At 41.4% G+C, this 23,450-nt stretch overlaps 1 protein-coding gene across 2 annotated transcripts in view; it reads right to left on the bottom strand.

Annotated features, from left to right (window-relative positions):
- The window catches only part of KDM4B (lysine demethylase 4B), a 284,368-nt gene that overhangs the window by 130,104 nt on the left and 130,814 nt on the right, over positions 1–23,450 (bottom strand). For both annotated transcript variants that reach the window (XM_083179332.1, XM_083179333.1), the window contains 3 exons: positions 10,072–10,175; positions 9,842–9,979; positions 9,562–9,752 (listed from right to left, as the gene is read on the bottom strand). In XM_083179332.1, coding sequence (XP_083035458.1) covers positions 9,562–9,752; positions 9,842–9,979; positions 10,072–10,175 — 433 coding nt within the window. The remainder of the gene's footprint in view (positions 1–9,561; positions 9,753–9,841; positions 9,980–10,071; positions 10,176–23,450) is intronic.

Here is a 23,450-nt window from a genome sequence, read left to right as displayed (position 1 = left end):
CATGTCTGGCAGCAACTGAAGAGCGGAAATCTTGGAGGCAAAAGTGCTATAATCAAGTGTGCACTTCATCTAAGTATGCCATAACTTATTTGATGTTATCTACCACAGCAAGATGATCAGCACAATGAGTTCCTGAGTGCAGACTTTTATCCAAGCAAGCTGCCAATGACATTGGCCACCCAGGCTGAAGATAAAGCTGGTTAGTCTGCTTTAGCATTGCCAAAAATGGCTTTAAAGGAACTGCTCCAGCTTTCTATATTTGGGGTCTTTAGTTGACACATCAGGAAAATTGAGCCATTCCCACTGCTCCCCATCCCTCCATGCTTATTCAACTACTTTTACCTAAACTTCATCTTTATTTTCATACTCTTCTCATCTCTACTCTTATTGTCATATTTTAATTTTTATATTTATTTTTTATTTTTATTTTTATATTTATTTTTATTTTATTTTATTTCATTTTTATTTTTATTTTTCGTGCAGAAATTGTCAAAGGGAATTAAACCCCTATTTTTATTGAGATAGACAACCATGAGGTTGCCGCTCAAACGGAAGTCACCAGGATGTGACCATTTCCGTTTTTAGCAATAAAGTTCCTATAAATAAAAAAATCAGTTTTAAAGTTAATATCCTTGAAAAAGCATCTTTACAGATGTGAAACGCGTTGGTCCTGTTTAAGGGACACCAGGACAGCAAGGAGGACACTTGCCACCCGCTCTAAGCCTCTGCCGCAAGTCACGAACAGAAGCCGGAGATTCGGGCGACGTCACCTCCCGCCCGCAGCACACGGAAGACGCTGCACAGCAGAAACGCTGCCGTCTTCTCCTGTATAACAGGTTAGATTGCTAGGGCAAGTTAGAACTACCTTGATAACTGGACTGTCGCTCCCTCAAACTCTACAAAAGAGTGTAAACATTTTTTGCACGTTTTATTAATTTAATTTTATTGTTTTTATTTTTATTTTATTTCATTTATTTTTATTTTTACTCATTTTCATTATTCTTTTTATTTTGCATTTTTTTACATTTTTTTGATTTTAATTTTTATTTATATTTTTTATTATTTTTTTTATTTTTATTCTATTTTATTCATTGTTTGTCTCATTCCTCCCATTTCTGAACTTTTATTCTGATTCTACCTACCCCCCCAACCTTCCAACAAGCGCCTAAATACCCCATTTGCTTATTAGCAAAAATATACCCCAGGAAAAGGGATCATCAACCTAGCTATGCGAGTAATCAACTGGGGATGGAGTTTCCCACTTTTCTGTTGGAGGACATCAGTTTAGAACTTTTTTCTTAGAATTCGAACATGCCTCTGCTAGGAGCTCTTCTAGCTCTGCAGAGGATGGAAAAACAGAGAGATCCTTCTTTGTTCTCTTAAAGGGAGGAACCCCCAAAGCTGAAATTGGTCAGTCGCTATTATAAGAGGAGATGGACGGCAAACAGCCAAGTGTAAAGCCAACTCTCGCATGACCTGTGACAGATGGGCTTCCCAATCTGACTCCCTTGGGGTACAGTACAACCCCATGGACAGGCATATCTAACATCTCAACAGAGCAATGGTCACAAAGGCCCCTGTGATCATGTGTTGTAAAGGCAAGGCACTGAAACTAAAGCACCACAAACAAATAAGTGGGTCTAGTACTAAAAACTGTATGCCTTATGCAGTTTCAACACATACCATATATACTCGAGTATAAGCCTACTTTTTCAGAACATTTTTTATGCTGAAAAAGCCCCCCTCGGCTTATACTCGAGTGAGGGTCCCACTTGAGTCAATAAGTTTTCCCAGTTTTTTGTTATAAAAGTAGGTGCCTCGGCTTATATTCGGGTCGACTTATACTCGAGTATATACGGTAAGTAGACACAGAAACAAGTAAATGCTATTCTACAATGCTTAACAGAACAAATAGAACATAAACTTTAAATTATCTTTGCTAGAATGAGCACTATACATACATAGAATTTTTTTCTCCCTCATTATTCCCAACAGGTGACAATTGGGATCTAAGTAACCTGCTCCATGCAAAATAGCAAGGAAAGATAATAGAGATGTGTCAAATTAGTGCATCATAAGTGCACACATTAGTGTACATATGAAATTACTATTTTAACATTTTACGTATACACTTATTAAATATCATTAGAATAAGGGGATTTTTGTAAGAACTTACCGTTGGAACCCCTTTCTCTGAGTCCACCCCGGTGACACAGCTAACCTTGGGATGTAGGAGGGTCCGCAGGAGCCAAGGCACCTACGCAGGCTCCTGCATCCCATCATGCTTCAGTTCAACTTCTACAGCACACTAGGATACACAACTCAGTACAATGCCCGACATCTTATATGCACAATCATATAACCATAACATGACACACATGAACGGTATGACTTACTGAGCATAAGGGAGGGATCGCTGTGTCACCGGGATGGACTCAGAGAAAGGGGTTCGAACGGTAACTTCTTACAAAAATCCCCTTCTCTCTTTTGTCCATCCCAGTGACACAGCTAACCTTGGGATGTTCATGAGCCGGTCCTTTGGGAGGGTACGCTCAGACTGACAGTTCTCATCACTGCCCGTCCAAATTAAGCATCCTCCGAAGCGAACTAATGGAACCTGTAGAATTTGGTAAAGGTGTGAACAGAGGACCAAGTGGCAGCCCTGCACAACTGCTCCGCCGTAGCCCCATGACGCACAGACCAAGAGGAAGCAACTGACCTGGTGGTATGTGCATTGATTTGAGAAGGAACAGGTCTGGTGCCTGGTGTAACCAAAGGCAATTACTGACCTTAACCACCTGGCAATAGTTGTTGGTTCATACAGAACCAACAACAGATCCGTTTTGCGGATGCCCTTTACCCTTTCTACGTAAATTTGCAAGGCACGAACTACGTCCAACGTCCTATTTTTTGCCCCTTCTGGAGGAGAAAATACCAGGAGCACAATCTCCTGGTTTAAATGAAAGGAAGTTTTTGGCACTAAGGCACTGTTCGAAGCACAGCCCTACCTTCATGAAAAATTAAATGTGGAGATTTACAGGAGAAAGCTCTAGCCGAATCAATGGCTAACAAAAAAGTATATTTCCAAGAAACATATTTTAGGTCAGCCGACCTTAACGGTTCAAAAGGTGGGTGCTGCAATACCGACAGAATCAATGATAAATCCCAAGGCACCACCGGCTGCCTATATGGAGGTTTTAACCTGGTAACACCCTGCAAAAAAGTTTGAACCTCAAAAACGCTATCCTTTTCTGGAAGAAAATGGATAGAGCAGAAAGCTGTACCTTTAAGGACTGTAATCCCAAACCTGTTGAGAAACCATCCTGAAGGAAATCCAACAATCTGGATACCTTGAACCTGGAGGTGTGTACTTTCTGCCGCTCACACTACCTGATGTAAATTTTCCAGACTCAATGATAATTTGCAGCAGACACCGGCTTACGATCCATTAGCATAGTCTGAATAACTACATTCCGGATCCCCGAAATGAAGACAGCAGACAGAACAGGAATGTTGATTTCTGCCCATCTGAAAATCCGCAAGACTTCCTGCATCGCCTTCCTGCTGCGAGTCCCGCCCTGATGATTCAGGTAAGCCACCGCCGTAGCGTTGTCCGAGTGTACCCTGATCGGGAGGCCCTTCAGACAATCTTCCGCCTGTTGTAGAGTCTTCCAAACTGCTCGAAGTTCTAATATATTTATTGGTAGTTTGGATTCCTGTTTGGTCCATAGGCCCTGCAACCGAAGGTGAAGGGCATCTGCCCCCCAACCCCTGAGACTGGCGTCGGTCGTTATCACCACCCAGTCCCAAGAGTGAAGTGACTGCCCCAGCTGCAACATCTCTATGTCCATCCACCAGAATAAGGACTCCTTTGTCTCCTGGGATAGAAGTAATCTCTCTTGTTTCATGGTTTTCGCATTCCCTGACCAACAGGAAAGGATGTTCCATTGAAAGGTTCTGGAATGAAACCTGGCAAACTGGAGCGTCTCAAAAGTCGCCACCATTTTGCATAGAAGCTTCACCCCCTGCCAAACCATAGGCCTTGATGCCTGTAGAATCATCAAAACCAGCTGACGGATGTCCCTTGCTTTGGACTCTGGTAGGAATACCTGGTGCAAGTGGGTGTCCAGAATTACCCCCAGAAACAGCAATCCCTGCGTGGGAACTAAATGGGACTTGGGAAGATTTAGCAGCCATCCCATGCCCTGCAAGAACTGTGACGCAACTGTTAGATGTTCCTGTAGTTTTTCCTCTGATTCTGCTTTGAATAGCAGATCGTCTAATTAGGGAATAATCACTATTCCTCTCATCCTGAGTTCTGCTGCCATGACAGCCATCACTTTTGTGAATACCCTTGGTGCTGTTGACAGACCAAAAGGGTAGAGCATGGAACTGTAAATGAGTCTCCCCTATCGCAAAGCGAAGTAATGACTGATGTTCTTTGCATATGGGTATATGAAGATATGCATCCTGAATATCTATGGATGCCAAAAATTCCCCAGGCTCTATGCTGCCAAGCACTGAGGGGAGGGACTCCATGCGGAAATGATCCACCCAACGATGCGGATTTAAAGACTTTAAATTTAGTATAGGTCTGACTTATAGGTCTGACTTAGGTTCTCAAACCGTCTGGTTTGAGAACCAAGAAAAGAATTGAGTAAAAACCTTTCTTGCGTTCCTCCTGAGGAACCAGGACCACAACCCCCTTTTCCCTGAGAGCCAACGTCACCCCCAATAGGGCAGTATGTGAACTGGCTTCCTTTGGTAAAGGGGTTGGAAGAAATTTCTGTGGAGGACCACCCTGAGATTTATTCGGTAGCCCTTTGAGACAATCGAAATCACCCAAGGGTCTGAGGTTGGAATGTTCCACTTGTCCCAAAACTGCAGGAGGCGACCCCTCACTCTGAGACCAGAACGGGGAGCCTCCACCCCATCATGCAGAGGACTTATCCTCTCCTTTTGACACCTTCTTCTTTCCAAAGGCACCAAATCTGGATTTGGAAGCTTTTCCTTTACTGGCTGGGAATCTACCTCTTCCCGCCTGAACTTTGCTCCGCCCCGAAAGGATGAGCGAAAAGCAGGTTTAAAAAAAAAAAATTTTTGAACCTGAAGCTTTTGCTGTAGTGGGGAGAAACATATTCTTTCCCCCTGTGGCTTGCTTTATGATGGACTACAATTTGGAACCAAAAAGCAGCTCCCCTTTAAAGGCCAAAGACTCTAGGGATTTCTTTGATTCACTGTCTGTTTCCCAGGCCTAGAGCCAAAGGGCCCACCTTGCAGAGACAGACGTGGCGGATACATTTGATGCCATCTTAGCATCTAGACTCTCCCAGGACACAGGCAAACCTCAGTAGAACCTGCACTAAACACTAAGTTAATAAAATAATAAAAACCTAGCTATTCTAGTAAAAATCCAAGAAAAAACGGCGGCTGCAGCAGCAGCAGCCGATCAGCATAGCACCCACTCCTGTGGGCACCTAAAATGAACTTGAACATGATAGGATGCAGAGGGGAGGAGCCTGCGTCCAGAAGAATTTCAGCATAGGTGCCTTGGCTCCTGCGGACCCTCCTACATCCCAAGGTTAGCTGTGTCACCAGGCTGGACGAAAGAGAAATATAAATGCACTTCCGGACTCCAAACTTCCAGTATGGGGGTATAAAAATGAGAAAGCAAAGAAGTGGAAGCACTGTGCTATTTAATTATAGTCTGAATTGCACCATGTTTGGAATACACATGTATCAATATGAATATAAAAAACTTTTTATTATAGTAATATATATTTTTTGTGAAAATTATGCAAAGACAAACTGGGTGGCCACCAGTTAATTAATAACAATGACAATAATTGTACATATTAATATAGTAACTTCATTTGTTGTACTAAAATAATATAATGTATTAAAAATAAAAAATCTGATACCCTGGGCAATTGATATTCTGTTAATGTTGTAATAATATTATAATTCTTTGTGCAAATAGATAGTTCTAATATGATATGAGATTACTTGCCAGTTGTTAAGTATTGTAGATAAGGAATTAAGATGCCGATGGTTTCTGCCGTGGTGCCGGGACTCAACACCCACGGCAGGGGTCCAAGTGTGTCTGAGCTGGAGAATCATGCATCGACTGTGCTGGGGGTTGGAGTGGCCTGGATACTGGCTGCTCTCTCAATCTCTCAGATGATCTGTGCCTGGAGACACGGCGTCTCACACCTGCCGTCTCCAGGAGGTGAGCAATGACTGGCGGCCGCAGTGGATGACATACAAGCTGTGTTAGCGGCTTGCCTGTGCACGGTGTCTCTCACCTGCAAGGTCTCTCTGGCCGGGAGCTGGATGATGAAGCTGATGGTTGTGGACAGGTGTGGGCGGTGGTGTTAGCAGGCTGCTGACACCTGTGGTATTCCAGTACCTCTTTCCGCTCCGGGTAGTTTGCAGGACTTTTCCTCCAGCGGCAAGATAAATGGACATTTATAAATGGGGATTCTGTATGAAATCCCGACAAGGTCAAAATACCGACATTTAAAATCCAGACATGGTCAAAATCCCGACAAGGTCAAAGTACTGACATTTAAAATCCCGACAAGGTCAAAATACCGACATAGAATGTCGACAGGTGAAAAAGTCAACATGACTCGGTCGACAGGTTTTTTCACTATTTTTTTTTACCCGAATGTCGACCCAGTCAACATGGACACAGTTGGAAGTCAATCGCAGCCGCTTGCTATGCTTCGGGCACAGTGCCTCGCTGCGCTCCGCACACTATTTTATTCTCCCACCATGCCCTAGTGGATGGTAGGGCATGAAATACCGCCCATCGGCACATGTCGGGTCAAAAAACAGTGATAAAACCCGTCGACCTTGCGACCTGTCGAACGAAAGTCATGTTGACTTTTTCACCTGTCGACATTCTATATGTTGGTATTTTGACCTTCTCGGGATTTTAAATGTCGGTATTTTGACCGTCAGTCAATGGTTTTCGGTATTTTGACCATCCGGATTTTGACTGCATCCCATTAATGGCAGTCCATGTGCCACCGAGCATGCAGTTTGTGAGCAGCGTCGGCTGGATGGTGCACAAAGGAAATTTAAAGACAACAGGTTGCTGCTTGGTATCCGTGGATCCTCTAACGCAGGGGTGGCCAACCCGTGGCTCTCGAGCCGCATGCGGCTCTCCCCCTTGTATTGTGCGGCTCCTACTCCCACTGCTGCCCTCCGTCCCCGTCCCCCCGCTGCTGGTCCCCCGAATCCCTTCTCCTTCTGAGGGGAGGAGAGCGCGCATCGAACATTTCTCCTACCCTACTGTGCATCCTTGTGACTGGGCCGTCCGCCAATAAGAGTTCGTGGGCCGGCAGCCAATCAGGAGCCGGCCCGCGAGCTTTGATTGGTGGACGGCTCAGTCACAGGTAAGTGAGGGAGGAAGGAGACGCACGGCATGCTGTGCTCTCCTCCCCTCGGTGACATGACATGACAGGACTGCAGGGGGATGCCAGACTGTCCTCTCCCTGCCCAGCAGCAGCAACAAAGGTGAATGCTGCTGCTGGGAAATTTGCACTGTGGGGGCATAGCAGATTGTGGCACTGTGGGGGCATAGCAGTTTGTGGCACTGTGGGGGCATAGCAGTTTGTGGCACTGTGGGGGCATAGCAGTTTGTGGCACTGTGGGGGCATAGCAGTTTGTGGCAATGTGGGGGCATAGCAGTTTGTGGCACTGTGGGGGCATAGCAGTTTGTGGCACTGTGGGGGCATAGCAGTTTGTGGCACTGTGGGGGCAAAGCAGTTTGTGGCACTGTGGGGGCAAAGCAGTTTGAGGCACTGTGGGGGCATACCAGCTTTTTGGCACTGTGGGGGCATAACAGCTTTCTGGCACCGTGGGGAGCATATGTGTATCTGGCACTATTCGGGGCATATGTACATATGGCACTGCACTATTGGAGGCATATTTGTATCACACCCAACCAAGGAGTCAAAATAGACCATGCCCCTTTTTTGGGCGTGCGCATGTTGTTGGCTCTTTATTTTTAGGCTCTTTACCTCTGACCGGTTGGCCACCCCTGCTCTAATGTGTTTCGCTAATAGGAGCTTTTTCAAAAACTATTAATATGTATTGTCATTGTTATTAATTAACTGGTGGCCACCCAGTTTGTCTTTGCGTAATTTTCACAAAAAAATATATATTACTATAATAAAAAGTTTGTTATATTCATATTGATACATGTGTATTCCATACATGGTGCAATTCAGTCTATGATTAAATAGCGCGGTGCTTCCACTTCTTTGCTTTCTATCTAGTTTCATTTTGACCTGTAGCTTGCCCTTGGGGGCACAAAACAGAGTTCAAAACATCTGGCATAGTGACACCACAACGCCAGAAGCCCGCAGCTGAATAATGAGAATTTATTCATACAATCATTTTTCTAATAAGCGCCTGAGTATCATCCTTTGTCACATTTCTTGGTATAATAATGAACCCAGTTCAAACAACTCCTACCTATATTGTGTCAAAACATGTTGTGAGGAGTGACAAGGATCTTCTAAGATTATCCCTTCTACCTGAACAACTTGACGGCTGCACAGCGGAATCAATCTCTTGTGTGCCACCAAGTTCTTACCGTGAGACTTCCCCCACCTACCTTTTTTATTGTATTTTTTTATTAAATTTGATCTCATGAATGGTATTACACCATGAGAGGTATTCATTCTTTCATATGTACCTCCGTGATGGTTTGATTGGAAAATTAACCAAAGAAACCGCTACATGCTTACAAAATGTCCGTCTCAAGTAAAAAAAATGTGAGCATCACCTTTGAGAAAAGATACCTTTATGTGTGATTGCACCACATTCTAGATCACTCAAAACTGAATTCATAAGCATTTGAATGAGACTAACTACACCTTTCCTATATAAAAGATTCCATTATGGGCTTATATCCATAGTAACGCATGCTCCTGCAACCAGCGACCATTGCAGGTCTGGTTGCGGCAGCGATCATATCTCCGATGCTTCTTGCTAGAATCACACCATGTTTAGTTTATATTTGGTACTTATGTATTATCTGGGCTCCCATGTTAAATGCACCCCATTTTTTCATACCCCTACTATCCAACTACGCATGGAGTTGATTTTAGATAGTGTGGTGAGCGCAGCGAGCCCCGCGAGGGGGAAGCGGTCTCATAAGAAAAACAGGAGCCCAGATATTACATAAGTACCTCTGAGATTTTTTTTTGGGGGGGTAGAAAAAGCATCACTTTGAAGCAGTGGTTCCCAAACGGTGTGCATTGGCACCCTGAAGTGCCTCAAGACACTTGCAAGGAGGCCTTGGATTGTTGATCCAGGACCAATTAAAATATTTATGGTCAATTTAATAGCCAAATACAGTATACATTTATGTAAGGATGACCTATAAAACACAATTTATTTAAGTTATTATTATTTAAAATATTCCTCAATTAGAAACGTTTGGCATAGGGGTGACATGAAAAAAATTGTAATACTCTAGACTGCTGTGGTTTAAAAATGTTTGGGAACCACCGTTCTAAAGGCTAAAAATGTGTCAAGGGATACCTGCGAGCTATTTTTCCAAGAGGTTTTCTCCCCAGCCATGCCTCTAATTCAGGACTGCTGAGCTCAGTTGGTTTCAAATGGTCCAGAACAGTTACATCCTTCCCTTGCTTCCAAACGTCATAGCGATCAGGCTGAAGAAATTTTACAAACACATCCATAGAGATCTTTACCATGTCTTTTCGGCATGTACACTAAGAACAAAAAATTGGTAGGATTAGTGCAAGCGACACAAAGAATCACAATTTTGATAAAGTATGGGGGACAAAAGAAACAATCCAACCTGCGTAGCCATTTTCCCATAATCAATCCAACGCAATGTTGCAAAATTGGTAGATTCCGCACAGTTGAATCCATGGTTAAATCCTGCATGGTATCCGTATGGAAATGTAATCATAAACTCGCCTGCCTCTTGTGTGATCTTTTTATGGACAAAGAAAGAATAGAATCTAAGCAAAAATGTTTCTAGACAAAAACAGCAATTCCAGCTACTAACCTTATTGCTGAACTTACCCGATCAAATGGAATTCCATATTTTTTCAGTATGGATGGAGAGATCAGTGTCATTTTATGCCTAAGAAAAGCATCACAACCTTGAGAACTACCAGGAAAAAACCCTGTGGGAAGAAAGCCATCATGATTAGAGAATACATAGAATGAAAAATCTAGTTAGGGAAAAGGGGATATGGGGATATATCAGTGCACAGGTGTAAAGCAGTAAGATTTAGTATGTTTAAATCCACAGTACTGTATAATTACCAACATGAGTACATGACTCGTATTTGATTAAGGATGTGGAGGTGCTCCCTAGAGAGTAAAAATATAGAATTTTGAAAAGAAGGGAAAGACTCTCTTTTTGTCGGGGCACTCTTAACAGTGCCCCGACAAAAAGAGAGTCTTTCCCTTCTTTTCAAAATAGAATGAAAAATATCTATTGATGTTGAAAACTAACCCATCTGAAGATTTTCAAACAATTATTAACTTGAAGGGTCTCTATCTCTTTAATTGGAATCCTTTGTAAGCAATCACTAAATTGTTTCTTTACCCAAAACCTTAATACCTAGGAATATGTTCACAAAGTGTTGCTTTAACATTCTAATAATCAGTGATTTTATCCCCCACTGGATTTAAAGCATTCATGTTTAAATACACTGCAAAGAAAGATGTTGAACAGTGCTTATTAAACTTGGTACTCTACGCACACAATAACAGTACAGGTTTTAAGGATATTCATGCTTGAGCACTGATGGTTACACAAAAATGAATGAGATCTTAATAACCAATCATTAGGATCATATATATATATATATATATATATATATATATATATATATATATATATATATATATATATATATATATATATATATATATATATATATATATATATATATATATAGCAGGATGGTTAAGTGGCACTCGGGCGGGTTTGCACAGAGATAGTCAGACAACACAGGTGTACCGACATTTCGGAGTTTAATCCGTCTTCAAGGTGAGAACAATACAAAAAAGACAAGCACTTACATTTATCACCGCTGACCGGAACCGACCTGGCGCTGAGATCACCGTCAGACACTATTCAGAGCTTCAGCTTCCTGGTTGTTCACGTGACTCAGACGCAACGGCTGACGTCATACGGGATTCCCTTGGAAGCGTCCGTTGCTGGGATACAGTGCTGCTGGGTCACATCGAGCTGCTTGGTGGTCACAGATCAAAACAACCTACAAGTGAAAAGCCAAAACAGTTATGCATATCATCTGGGGGGAGTGGACAGGACACACTTAAGGGCCGGGGAGGAGGACAGAAAAGGAGCAACAAAACAGGCGGACACAGTTGACACAAGTCAACCACGGTTCGCCAACAGTGATCACAGAAACATATTAAATGTTAACTGCTCATTCAGTCCTCTGGGGTTTACAGTATCGAGCTTGTAAATCCATTGTGTTTCGATCTGAAGTAGGCGTCTGCCTCGATCACCTCCCCGCATGTCGTCAGGAACGTGGTCGATTATGGTGTAGCGCAAATTAGCCAGGCTGTGTTTAGCGGCCAAGAAATGTTTCGCTACGGGTTGCTCAACTGGTTTGTTGAGAAGTGCCGCACGTATGGCAGTGCGGTGGAGAGCGATGAGTTCTTTGAAAGTCCGTATTGTCTTTCCTACGTACACCAAGCCGCAGGGGCACGTAATCAGATAGACCACGTATGCTGTGGAACAGGTGAGAATATGTCTAATGGGTATCTTGCATCCAGTGTGCGGGTGGTTGAAGAATTTGCAGGCATTGAGTGCACTGCAGGTGGTACACCCGGTGCAGCGATAGCACCCCGCAGCTTTGCGTGAGGTACCGGGGGGTAATCTCTTAGTGATGTCCGTTCGTACTACAAGGTCTCTGATGTTCTTGCCTCGAGTATAACATGACATGAGGCGGGATTTTTTAAGGGCTTTCAAGTCCTTATCCTGTTGTATCACCGGCCATAGAGTCTTAGCCGTATCTTGGATGTAATCATCGGCTGTGTTATAAGCCCGAATCCAACCCATGGTGTTATCAGGGAAGTCTTTAGATGGTCTTTTACTCATGGCATCCTGTCTAGAGATCGCATCTACTTTTGCTCTCGCTCTGCGAACAGTCTCTTGGGAATATCCTCTGGCGATGAACTTGGATTGCATTGCGTCCAAGTCTCCGTATAGTTGCTCATCAGAGCTAGTGATGCGTTTTACTTGCAGAAGTTGCGAGAAGGGTAGTCCCCTTTTCAGGGCTGGTGGATGGTGGCTTTGTGCCAATAGGAGGGTATTTCTGTCAGTCTTCTTGGAGTAAATAGCGGTTGACAAGTGTCCATCTTTCACTGAGATGCAAACATCAAGATAATTGATCGAGTGCATGCTCATAGTATAGGTGAATTTTATTGGACAATCCATCTTGTTGATATCATCGATGGCTGCCCTGAGGTCGCTTTCAGAGCCAGCCCAGAATAGCAGCACATCGTCGATGTATCGTGTGAAAAAGATTATTCTGTTTGATAGATCACTTTCCAAGAAGATATTTCTCTCGATCTCTGCCATATATGCATTGGCATATGACTGAGCTGCAGGGGACCCCATGGCACAGCCTGAGCACTGTTCGAAGTACTGGCCATTGAATAGGAAGAAGTTACGGTGTAGAATCAAGTATAATAACGTCATCATGAGGCTAATCGGTGGACCTTGATAATTGGAATCATTTTCGAGCAGTTTTTTGCTGGCCTCGATCCCCTCTCGATGGGGTATGCTCGTATATAAGCTGCAAATGTCCAATGACACCAGCCATGTGTCGGCAGGTAGGACTGTGAACTGTTCAAGCTTATGGAGCAGGGATGTGGTATCTTGAAGGCATGTGGTAATGTTTTGAATAGCCGGTTGCAAAAAGAAATCAAGAAAGGAGGACACATTGCTGAAGAGAGAATTCCGGGCGGAAATGATCGGCCGACCCGGTGTGGACATCAGGTTCTTATGGATCTTGGGCAGACAATATAGTACTTCTGTGAGTAAAACGCATCACTAGCTCTAATGAGCAACTATCCGGAGACTTGTACGCAATGCAATCCAAGTTCATCGCCAGAGGATATTCCCAAGAGACTGTTCGCAGAGCGAGAGCAAAAGTAGATGCGATCTCTAGACAGGATGCCATGAGTAAAAGACCATCTAAAGACTTCCCTGATAACACCATGGGTTGGGTTCGGGCTTATAACACAGCCGATAATTACATCCAAGATACGGCTAAGACTCTATGGCCGGTGATACAACAGGATAAGGACTTGAAAGCCCTTAAAAAATCCCGCCTCATGTCATGTTATACTCAAGGCAAGAACATCAGAGACCTTGTAGTACGAACGGACATCACTAAGAGATTACCCCCCGGTACCTCACGCAAAGCTGCGGGGTGCTTTCGCTGCACCGGGTGTACCACCTGCAGTGCACTCAATGCCTGCAAATTCTTCAACCACCCGCACACTGGATGCAAGATACCCATTAGACATATTCTCACCTGTTCCACAGCATACGTGGTCTATCTGATTACGTGCCCCTGCGGCTTGGGGTACGTAGGAAAGACAATACGGACTTTCAAAGAACGCATCGCTCTCCACCGCACTGCCATACGTGCGGCACTTCTCAACAAACCAGTTGAGCAACCCGTAGCGAAACATTTCTTGGCCGCTAAACACAGCCTGGCTAATTTGCGCTACACCATAATCGACCATGTTCCTGACGACATGCGGGGAGGTGATCGGGGCAGACGCCTACTTCAGATCGAAACACAATAGATTTACAAGCTCGATACTGTAAACCCCAGAGGACTGAATGAGCAGTTAACATTCAATATGTTTCTGTGATCACTGTTGGCGAACCGTGGTCGACTTGTGTCAACTGTGTCCGCCTGTTTTGTTGCTCCTTTTCTGTCCTCCTCCCCGGCCCTTAAGTGTGTCCTGTCCACTCCCCCCAGATGATATGCATAACTGTTTTGGCTTTTCACTTGTAGGTTGTTTTGATCTGTGACCACCAAGCAGCTCGATGTGACCCAGCAGCACTGTATCCCAGCAACGGACGCTTCCAAGGGAATCCCATATGACGTCAGCCGTTGCGTCTGAGTCACGTGAACAACCAGGAAGCTGAAGCTCTGAATAGTGTCTGACGGTGATCTCAGCGCCAGGTCGGTTCCGGTCAGCGGTGATAAATGTAAGTGCTTGTCTTTTTTGTATTGTTCTCACCTTGAAGACGGATTAAACTCCGAAACGTCGGTACACCTGTGTTGTCTGAATCTCTCTGTGCAAACCCGCCCGAGTGCCACTTAACCATCCTGCTATCTTGAACCCTTTAGTGCTGCACCACGGTCAATTATTACCTGCTACTGGAGTGCCAGTTCAAAGTACCCGTTATATATATATATATAACTCGGGGGGGAGGGGGGCGGGTATTGTAGGTATTTAAGTGTTTTATGCACAGTTATGTTTTGTCTGTCCTTGAAAACGGGGGTTGTATTGCTTGGATCTTGGAAGGCACCGCAGCATAAGAGATTGATTGAGTGGAGTGCCGGTCCCCACAGTAATATATATATATATATATATATATATATATATATATATATATATATATTATACAGTTGTGGTGTGGCGCCTAGAATAAATAAATAAAGTCCATATATATGGCGATCCAAAAGTTCAGTGAAGCAGACCAGAAAGTTTCATCCAATTTCTTGTTTATTAATTTCTTTCAAATTTGTCACCGGCTAAAACCGTGAGAAACGTTCCAACGCGTTTCGTCTAAAGAGACTTCATCAGGGGTATAATCACAGTTCTAAAATACAAGTATTCGGTTTCAATAATCATGACAAATAAAACATAATTCATACATTTACATAAAATATATACATAGAGATGCTTCACTGACAGACCCATTATAAAAACCAATAAGAGGACAAGAAAAATAGAACAAAAGTAGAAAAAGGTGGTGTTGAGGGAAAACAATTGAACCATACCTGTGATTGAGATACTAGGTAGTCCATATACCTTTTTTTTTTTTTTTTTTTTAAAGAAAATCAAATCTCCAGTAAGTATCGGGAGAGAGGGAAGAAAACTCGTTCTTCTATGTATTGATATACCTATAATGTGATATAGTTCTTGGTGACAATAAAACAAAATATTTTTAATGAATAAAGTGAGGAATATCGTCCTATAATTAAATACATACCACTTCTCGTTTTGGCTCTATAGAATGGAATAAGAGCGTTTAATACGCTTAGTAGTATGCAAGTGTATAAACAACTTAAATACATATAATGTGATTATTACCATACAATATTGAATGTACACATGAAGTTAGTACAATTGATGAAAAAAGTTTTTACATACCAACAAAATTCTAGGATAAAAGTTTTCCTTCCCTGTATAGTGCACCTATAAGAAGGCAATACTTTTAGTCCTTTTATAAAAAAATAAAAAATAAATAAATGTATTATTATTAAAAAGTCTATCAGTGACATTCTAACACCTACTAACACATTTACAAATTCATATTGAACCATAGGATACCAGTCAAGTATATATATTTACCTCTCTATATGAGTTCTATCTCCAACAGGGAAGGACAGCAGACTGAGTGTCCTGAACCCTGTGGGTATATATAGGGGTACTTGTATACTATCACGGCTCCCACGATGGGCATCGTACAGGGAAATATCACATTGCATCGCATCGCATGCGATGCGATTCCATTTTCCTCAAAAATCATGGACATGTGTTAAAATCATGTTAAATGCACCTCAAATGTCATTTTTCACACTGTAGCACCCCCACTATCAACGCCAACCCGAAGCGTGGCGAGCGCAGCGAGCCCGCGAGGGGCGGCGGTACGCGTCCTATGACCTTTTCATACCCCCACTATCCACGACGGCGTGGAGTTGAGAATATAGAAAGTGTGGCGAGCACAGCGAGCCACCGAGCCCGAAGCGTGGCGAGCCCAGCGAGGGGACACGGATACTTGTGAAGCCCGCGAGGGGACACGGATACCCGCTCGCCACGCTTCGGGCTTCTATTCTCAACTCCACGCCGACGTGGATAGTGGGGGTATGAAAAGGTCGTAGGACGCGTACCGCTCGCCACGCTTCGGGTTGACGTTGATAGTGGGGGTGGTACAGTGTGAAAAATGACATTTGGGGTGCATTTAACATGTTTACTACTAATTTAAAGGCATTTGGATGCATTTGTGAACAAAACCGCATGCCATCGCATTGCATACGATGCGATGGCATGCGATTTCTCTCACAAATGCATTGAAAAAACCCGGTAAAATCGCGTCGCATCGCATGCCATTACATATGGCATGCGATGGGAGCCGTGATAGTATACAAGTACCTATATAGGAGAACAAGTGATGATATATCCTCCCATTCCCTATTGGTCCAAAAATAAACCATCTAAATAATGGTTTTCCCTAGTTATAACATTCCCATTCAGATATTGTGGACTATATAGAGTTAGTACTATGATCTTATGACCTGGATTAAATGAATAGATGTCCCTAAACAAGAAAAAAAAAAAACTTTATAGGGGATTTTTCCCACACTCCTATGCGGTTACCCATAGTGCTTATCTTCCTGTATATCAACATTAAAACAACAATATCCCAACTTCTATACTAAATCTATGAGGCTTTATTAGTGGATTGGGGTTGGGAGGTATAAGAGCCTAGGATCCTCTGATCCGATGTTAACAATCCCTTCTGGGATCATTTATCTAACGTGACGCTTTATTCGAAGTTCGGCAGACCGCTTCTTCAGGCTTGCGTTCCATAGCAAAACCGGAAATGCGGCTTGTGTTCCACAGCCAAAGTCGGAAGTGCGGCTCACTCTTCCTCCGTGATCTGAATACAGGTCCCGGCTGGCATACAGCCCTTTTAGGAGGCCTCTTTTATTAATACTTCATGGGAGATGCCATGAACAGTGAAGGCTATATTATGTGGTACTGTATAACTCATTTATAAAGCTTTAGGATGCAAATCGTGGATGCGTTCCAATTGGCGGGCATATTGGTTTTTGCATTCAATTGACGGCCAATTTAGGCTGACGTCCTGTGGGTTAATTTACCTCACTGCCTCACTATTCTTATATTTTATAGATTACAGTGTTTGTCTGGCTGGTAGTTGCATCTAAACTATGGGAATTATATAACTTTAACAAATGGAAGCATATTGAAAATATGTTCCATATAGTCGCTGTATTGAGATTTTGCGTTCCAAATCACGGCCCTTTTAGGTAATAGCCTAATTGGCAATATTTACATCATACTGACTGGCACCTTTACATCAATAAAACATAGTTTCACTTTAAAATCACTGTCATTCTCGTAAAAAATCCATACATGTAACCCTCCCTGAAATATATATACAAGAATAACTGAATTTTGAATTGCTTAATTCACCATAATATTAATGACATCAGTAAACTAAAAATATATAAAAATCATAATGGTAAAAATATTAATAAAGTAATATTAAAATACATACACACACATATATCTATATATACATATATACCCATACATACATACATATAGAAATGAATATCCCGATACTCTCTCTTTTAGGAAGTTTCTAACCCTATGATTGACTTTTTTTGACCCTATGTACACAAATAAGGATATGTATTTACAAGAAAGCTGTCATTTCTATGTTTTCATTCAAACCGTTAGGTATTAAACTATTTAATGAATAAATCCAGAAAGATTCTCGTCTTGTTAGAACTATATCACGATCACCCCCTCCATTTTGACCTGTTCTAAGGCAACAAAAGTTAAATCCTTTACATCCGAATTATGCTCTTTCTGAAAATGACGGGGCACGCTATGATTTTGCACCTTGTTTTTAATGTTTCGCATGTGCTCCTGTATCCTCAGTTTTAGGTTTCTTTTTGTTTTTCCCACATAAATGAGGTTGCAACTGCATTTTAACATATAAACTATGTGGGTAGACTCACAAGTAATAATGTCGTTACATTTGGGGAGTACAGTATGTAAAAATTGGTGTTGAGCCAATCGTAATGTCTCCTATCTATATGCTTACAGCATATGCATTTGTTGCACGGGTAAATTCCTGCCCTCTTGCTTAAGAATGATGGACGTCCAGGTCTGGGGGAATCCTTACAAGACTTCAGTCTGCTTGGTGCTAACATAATTTTCAAGTTATTAGCTCTCTTAAAAATGACAGTAGGTTTTTTAGGGAGATGGGGGCCCAGCACAGGGTCCTTCTGAAGGAGGTGCCAATGTGTATCCAGACATTTTCTTATTTTGTAGTGTTCTTGGTTATACTTAGTTACAAACGGTCTGGAGTATGAGAAGTAAGAAGATGTTGTCTTTAGTTTTTCTTGTAGTAGGGGTAGTCTTGGTAAGATTGAAGCTCTGCGTTGATCGTTTTTAATTTGAGTCAGATCGTAACCCTTTTCCACAAAGTTCTGTACTAATAGTGATGACTGTTCCCAATATAGATCCGGTGTGCTACAATTCTTTCGTAGTCGAACAAACTGTGAGTAAGGGACCGAAGTCTTACATTCCGAGCGACAGTTGTCATCTTAAAAAATGGAACTGTTTGCATCAGTTGGTTTAAAGAATGTTCTTGAAGACACAAATTCACCTTCCTTGGCCATTAGAATCAGATCTAGGTACTCGATCTCCGCTTCATTCTGTTTGTATGTGAACTTTAAATTAAATGTGTTAATTTGGATCTCATCAACAAATCATTTTACGCTTCCTTCGTCCCCTTCCCATATGAAAATTAGGTCATCTATATAACGCTTATAGTAGATGATTTCTGGATGTTTAAAACCTAAAGAATCATAAAGACACTCTTTTTCCCAGTTGTCCATATAAATGTTCGCGAACGAAGGGGCAAATTTCGTCCCCATTGCAGTTCCACAACGTTGTACATAGTAATTACCTTCGAACTCAAAGTATTTATGGTCCAGAATAAATGATATCCCATTAAGGATGAACTTATTCTCCTCTTACTAAATAGTCTCATCGCTTCTTAATATATCATTCCCAGCTTTGAGTCCATTCTTATGGGGGATGCAGGTATACAAGGCCTGAATGTCGACTGTTAGCCATCTGAAGGTCTTAAGCCACTGAAGATCCTTCAACTCCCTTAGTAATTGAGTTGAGTCCTTAAGATGCGATCTTTGTTCTTTCACGTATTTTTGTAGCATCAAATCCAAAAAGTGGGACAAATTTAAAGACAAGGAATTGACCCCTGCCACTATGGGTCTTCCTGGTGGATTTTCTCTATTTTTTTGGACTTTTGGCAGATGGTAAAATACCGGAATCCTTGGATTCGCTATATAGATATACAGGAACTCTTCCTTACAGATGACGTTGTTAGCGTTGGCTTCTTTCAATAGACCGAGGAGTTGGTTGTTATACACTGAGGTGGGGTCCGAATCCAATTTTGAGTAGGTCTCCACATCATCTATGAGTTTATGGGCTTCAGCTACATATTTTGATTTGTCTTGAATTACTACAGCCCTGCCCTTGTCCTCCATTTTGATTTTAATGTTGTCTTCTTTCTTCAATTGTTTAAGGGCTTGCTGTTCTTACGGATTCAAATTCCTCACATATCTATTTAAAATCGACAAACAAGTCGAATTTTTCCAGATGCTGGTCTGAGGCAAATTTCAAGCCTTTATTCAGTAAAGTTGTTTCTGGTTCAGATAGTTCCTTCTGGGAAAGATTTGCTCTACTGGGTCCTTTAGGATTTGTGTGAGTCTTTTCTTTTTTGGTGAGCTTTTTTCTAGCCCCTCCTACTCTACATCCTCTTCCCTTATATACCTTTTTAGGCCCTGTGGGGAATCCAATCTTGTATGTACTGTAAATGTTCTTTCCTCTGTAGATTTCGAAATCCAACTCTTCTTTGTTGTTGTTCCCCTAAACAAGATAAACGATGTTGGTAAGGGGATGGAGATCTATAATATCTTTGTTGTCTCGTTTGATACTCTCTATTGACTGGTGAGTAATTTCCACTTGAAGATATTCTCCTTCATCTGTATTGTGGGGAAGGTCTTCTTTTACTCAATTCCTAAGGGAGTTGAAGGATCTTCAGTGGCTTACGACCTTCAGATGGCTAACAGTCGACATTCAGGCCTTGTATACCTGCATCCCCCATAAGAATGGACTCAAAGCTGGGAATGATATATTAAGAAGCGATGAGACTATTTCGTAAGAGGAGAATAAGTTCATCCTTGATGGGATATCATTTATTCTGGACCATAAATACTTTGAGTTCGAAGGTAATTACTATGTACAACGTTGTGGAACTGCAATGGGGACGAAATTTGCCCCTTCGTTCGCGAACATTTATATGGACAACTGGGAAAAAGAGTGTCTTTATGATTCTTTAGGTTTTAAACATCCAGAAATCATCTACTATAAGCGTTATATAGATGACCTAATTTTCATTTGGGAAGGGGACGAAGGAAGCGTAAAAAGATTTGTTGACGAGATCCAAATTAACACATTTAATTTAAAGTTCACATACAAACAGAATGAAGCGGAGATCAAGTACCTAGATCTGATTCTAATGGCCAAGGAAGGTGAATTTGTGTCTTCAAAAACATTCTTTAAACCAACTGATGCAAACAGTTACATTCCGAGCGACAGTTGTCATCTTAAAAAATGGAAGACTTCGGTCCCTTACTCACAGTTTGTTCGACTACGAAAGAATTGCAGCACACTGGATCTATATTGGGAACAGTCATCACTATTAGTACAGAACTTTGTGGAAAAGGGTTACGATCTGACTCAAATTAAAAACGATCAACGCAGAGCTTCAATCTTACCAAGACTACCCCTACTACAAGAAAAACTAAAGACAACATCTTCTTACTTCTCAGACTCCAGACCGTTTGTAACTAAGTATAACCAAGAACACTACAAAATAAGAAAATGTCTTGATACACATTGGCACCTCCTTCAGAAGGACCCTGTGCTGGGCCCCCATCTCCCTAAAAAACCTACTGTCATTTTTAAGAGAGCTAATAACTTGCAGACTGAAGTCTTGTAAGGATTCCCCCAGACCTGAACGTCCATCATTCTTAAGCAAGAGGGCAGGAATTTACCCGTGCAACAAATGCATATGCTGTAAGCATATAGATAGGAGACATTACGATTGGCTCAACACCAATTTTTACAGACTCCCCAAATGTAATGACATTATTACTTGTGAGTCTACCCACATAGTTTATATGTTAAAATGCAGTTGCAACCTCATTTATGTGGGAAAAACAAAAAGAAACCTAAAACTGAGGATACAGGAGCACATGCGAAACATTAAAAACAAGGTGCAAAATCATAGCGTGCCCCGTCATTTTCAGAAAGAGCATAATTCGGATGTAAAGGATTTAACTTTTGTTGCCTTAGAACAGGTCAAAATGGATGAACGAGGGGGTGATAGTGATATAGTTCTAACAAGACGAGAATCTTTCTGGATTTATTCATTAAATAGTTTAATACCTAACGGTTTGAATGAAAACATAGAAATGACAGCCTTCTTGTAAATACATATCCTTATTTGTGTACATAGGGTCAAAAAAAGTCAATCATAGGGTTAGAAACCTCCTAAAAGAGAGAGTATCGGGATATTCATTTCTATATGTATGTATGGGTATATATGTATATATAGATATATGTGTGTGTATGTATTTTAATATTACTTTATTAATATTTTTACCATTATGATTTTTATATATTTTTAGTTTACTGATGTCATTAATATTATGGTGAATTAAGTAATTCAAAATCCAGTTATTCTTGTATATATATTTCAGGGAGGGTTACATGTATGGATTTTTTACGAGAATGACAGTGATTTTAAAGTGAAACTATGTTTTATTGACGTAAAGGTGCCAGTCAGTATGATGTAAATATTGCCAATTAGGCTATTACCTAAAAGGGCCGTGATTTGGAATGCAAAATCTCAATATAGCGACTATATGGAACATATTTTCAATATGCTTCCATTTGTTAGTTATATAATTCCCATAGTTTAGATGCAATTACCAGCCAGACAAACGCTGTAATCTATAAAATATAAGAATAGTGAGGTAAATTAACCCACAGGACGTCAGCCTACATTGGCCGTCAATTGGAACGCAAAATCCAATATGGCCGCCAATTGGAACGCATCCACGATTTGCATCCTAAAGCTTTATAAATTAGTTATACAACATAATATAGCCTTCACTGTTCATGGCATCTCCCATGAAGTATTAATAAAAGAGGCCTCATAAAAGGGCTGTACGCCAGCCGGGACCTGTATTCAGATCACGGAGGATGTGTGTGCCGCACTTCCGACTTTGGCTGTGGAACGCAAGCCGCATTTCCGGTTTTGCTATGGAACGCAAGCCTGAAGAAGCGGTCTTCCGAACTTCGAATAAAGCGTCACGTTATATAAATGATCCCAGAAGGGATTGTTAACATCGGATCAGAGGATCCCAGGCTCTTATACCTCCCAACCCCAATCCACTAATAAAGCCTCATAGATTTAGTATAGAAGTTGGGATATTGTTGTTTTAATGTTGATATACAGGAAGATAAGCATTATGGGTAACCGCATAGGAGTGTGGGAAAAATCCCCTATAAAGTTTTTTAAAGTTTTTTTCTTGTTTAGGGACATCTATTCATTTAATCCAGGTCATAAGATCATAGTACTCTCTATATAGTCCACAATATCTGAATGGGAATGTTATAACTAGGGAAAACCATTATTTAGATGGTTTATTTTGGGACCAATAGGGAATGGGAGGATATGACCTCATCACTTGTTCTCCTATATATACCCACAGGGTTCAGGACACTCAGTCACAGGGTTCAGGACACTCAGTCAAGTATATAAATATATATACTTGACTGGTATCCTATGGTTCAATATGAATTTGTAAATCTGTTAGTAGGTGTTTTGTGTTAGAATGTCACTGATAGACTTTTTAATAATAATAAAATAATTTTTTTTTTTTTTATAAAAGGACTAAAAGTATTGCCTTCTTATAGGTGCACTATACAGGGAAGGGAAACTTTTATCCTAGAATTTTGTTGGTATGTAAAAACTTTTTTCATCAATTGTACTAACTTCATGTGTACATTCAATATTGTATGGTAATAATCACATTATATGTATTTTAGGTGTTTACACACTTGCATACTACTAAGCGTATTAAACGCTCTTATTCCATTCTATAGAGCCAAAACGAGAAGTGGTATGTATTTAATTATAGGACGATATTCCTCACTTTATTCATTAAAAATATATTTTTTTTTATTGTCACTAAGAACTATATCACATTATAGGTATATCAATACGTAGAAGAACGAGTTTTCTTCCCTCT

The sequence above is a fragment of the Crinia signifera genome, chromosome 1 (assembly GCF_055691185.1).
Source record: "Crinia signifera chromosome 1, ASM5569118v1, whole genome shotgun sequence".
Taxonomy (NCBI): Eukaryota; Metazoa; Chordata; class Amphibia; order Anura; family Myobatrachidae; genus Crinia; species Crinia signifera.
This window is presented reverse-complemented; position numbering and strand designations above follow the sequence as displayed.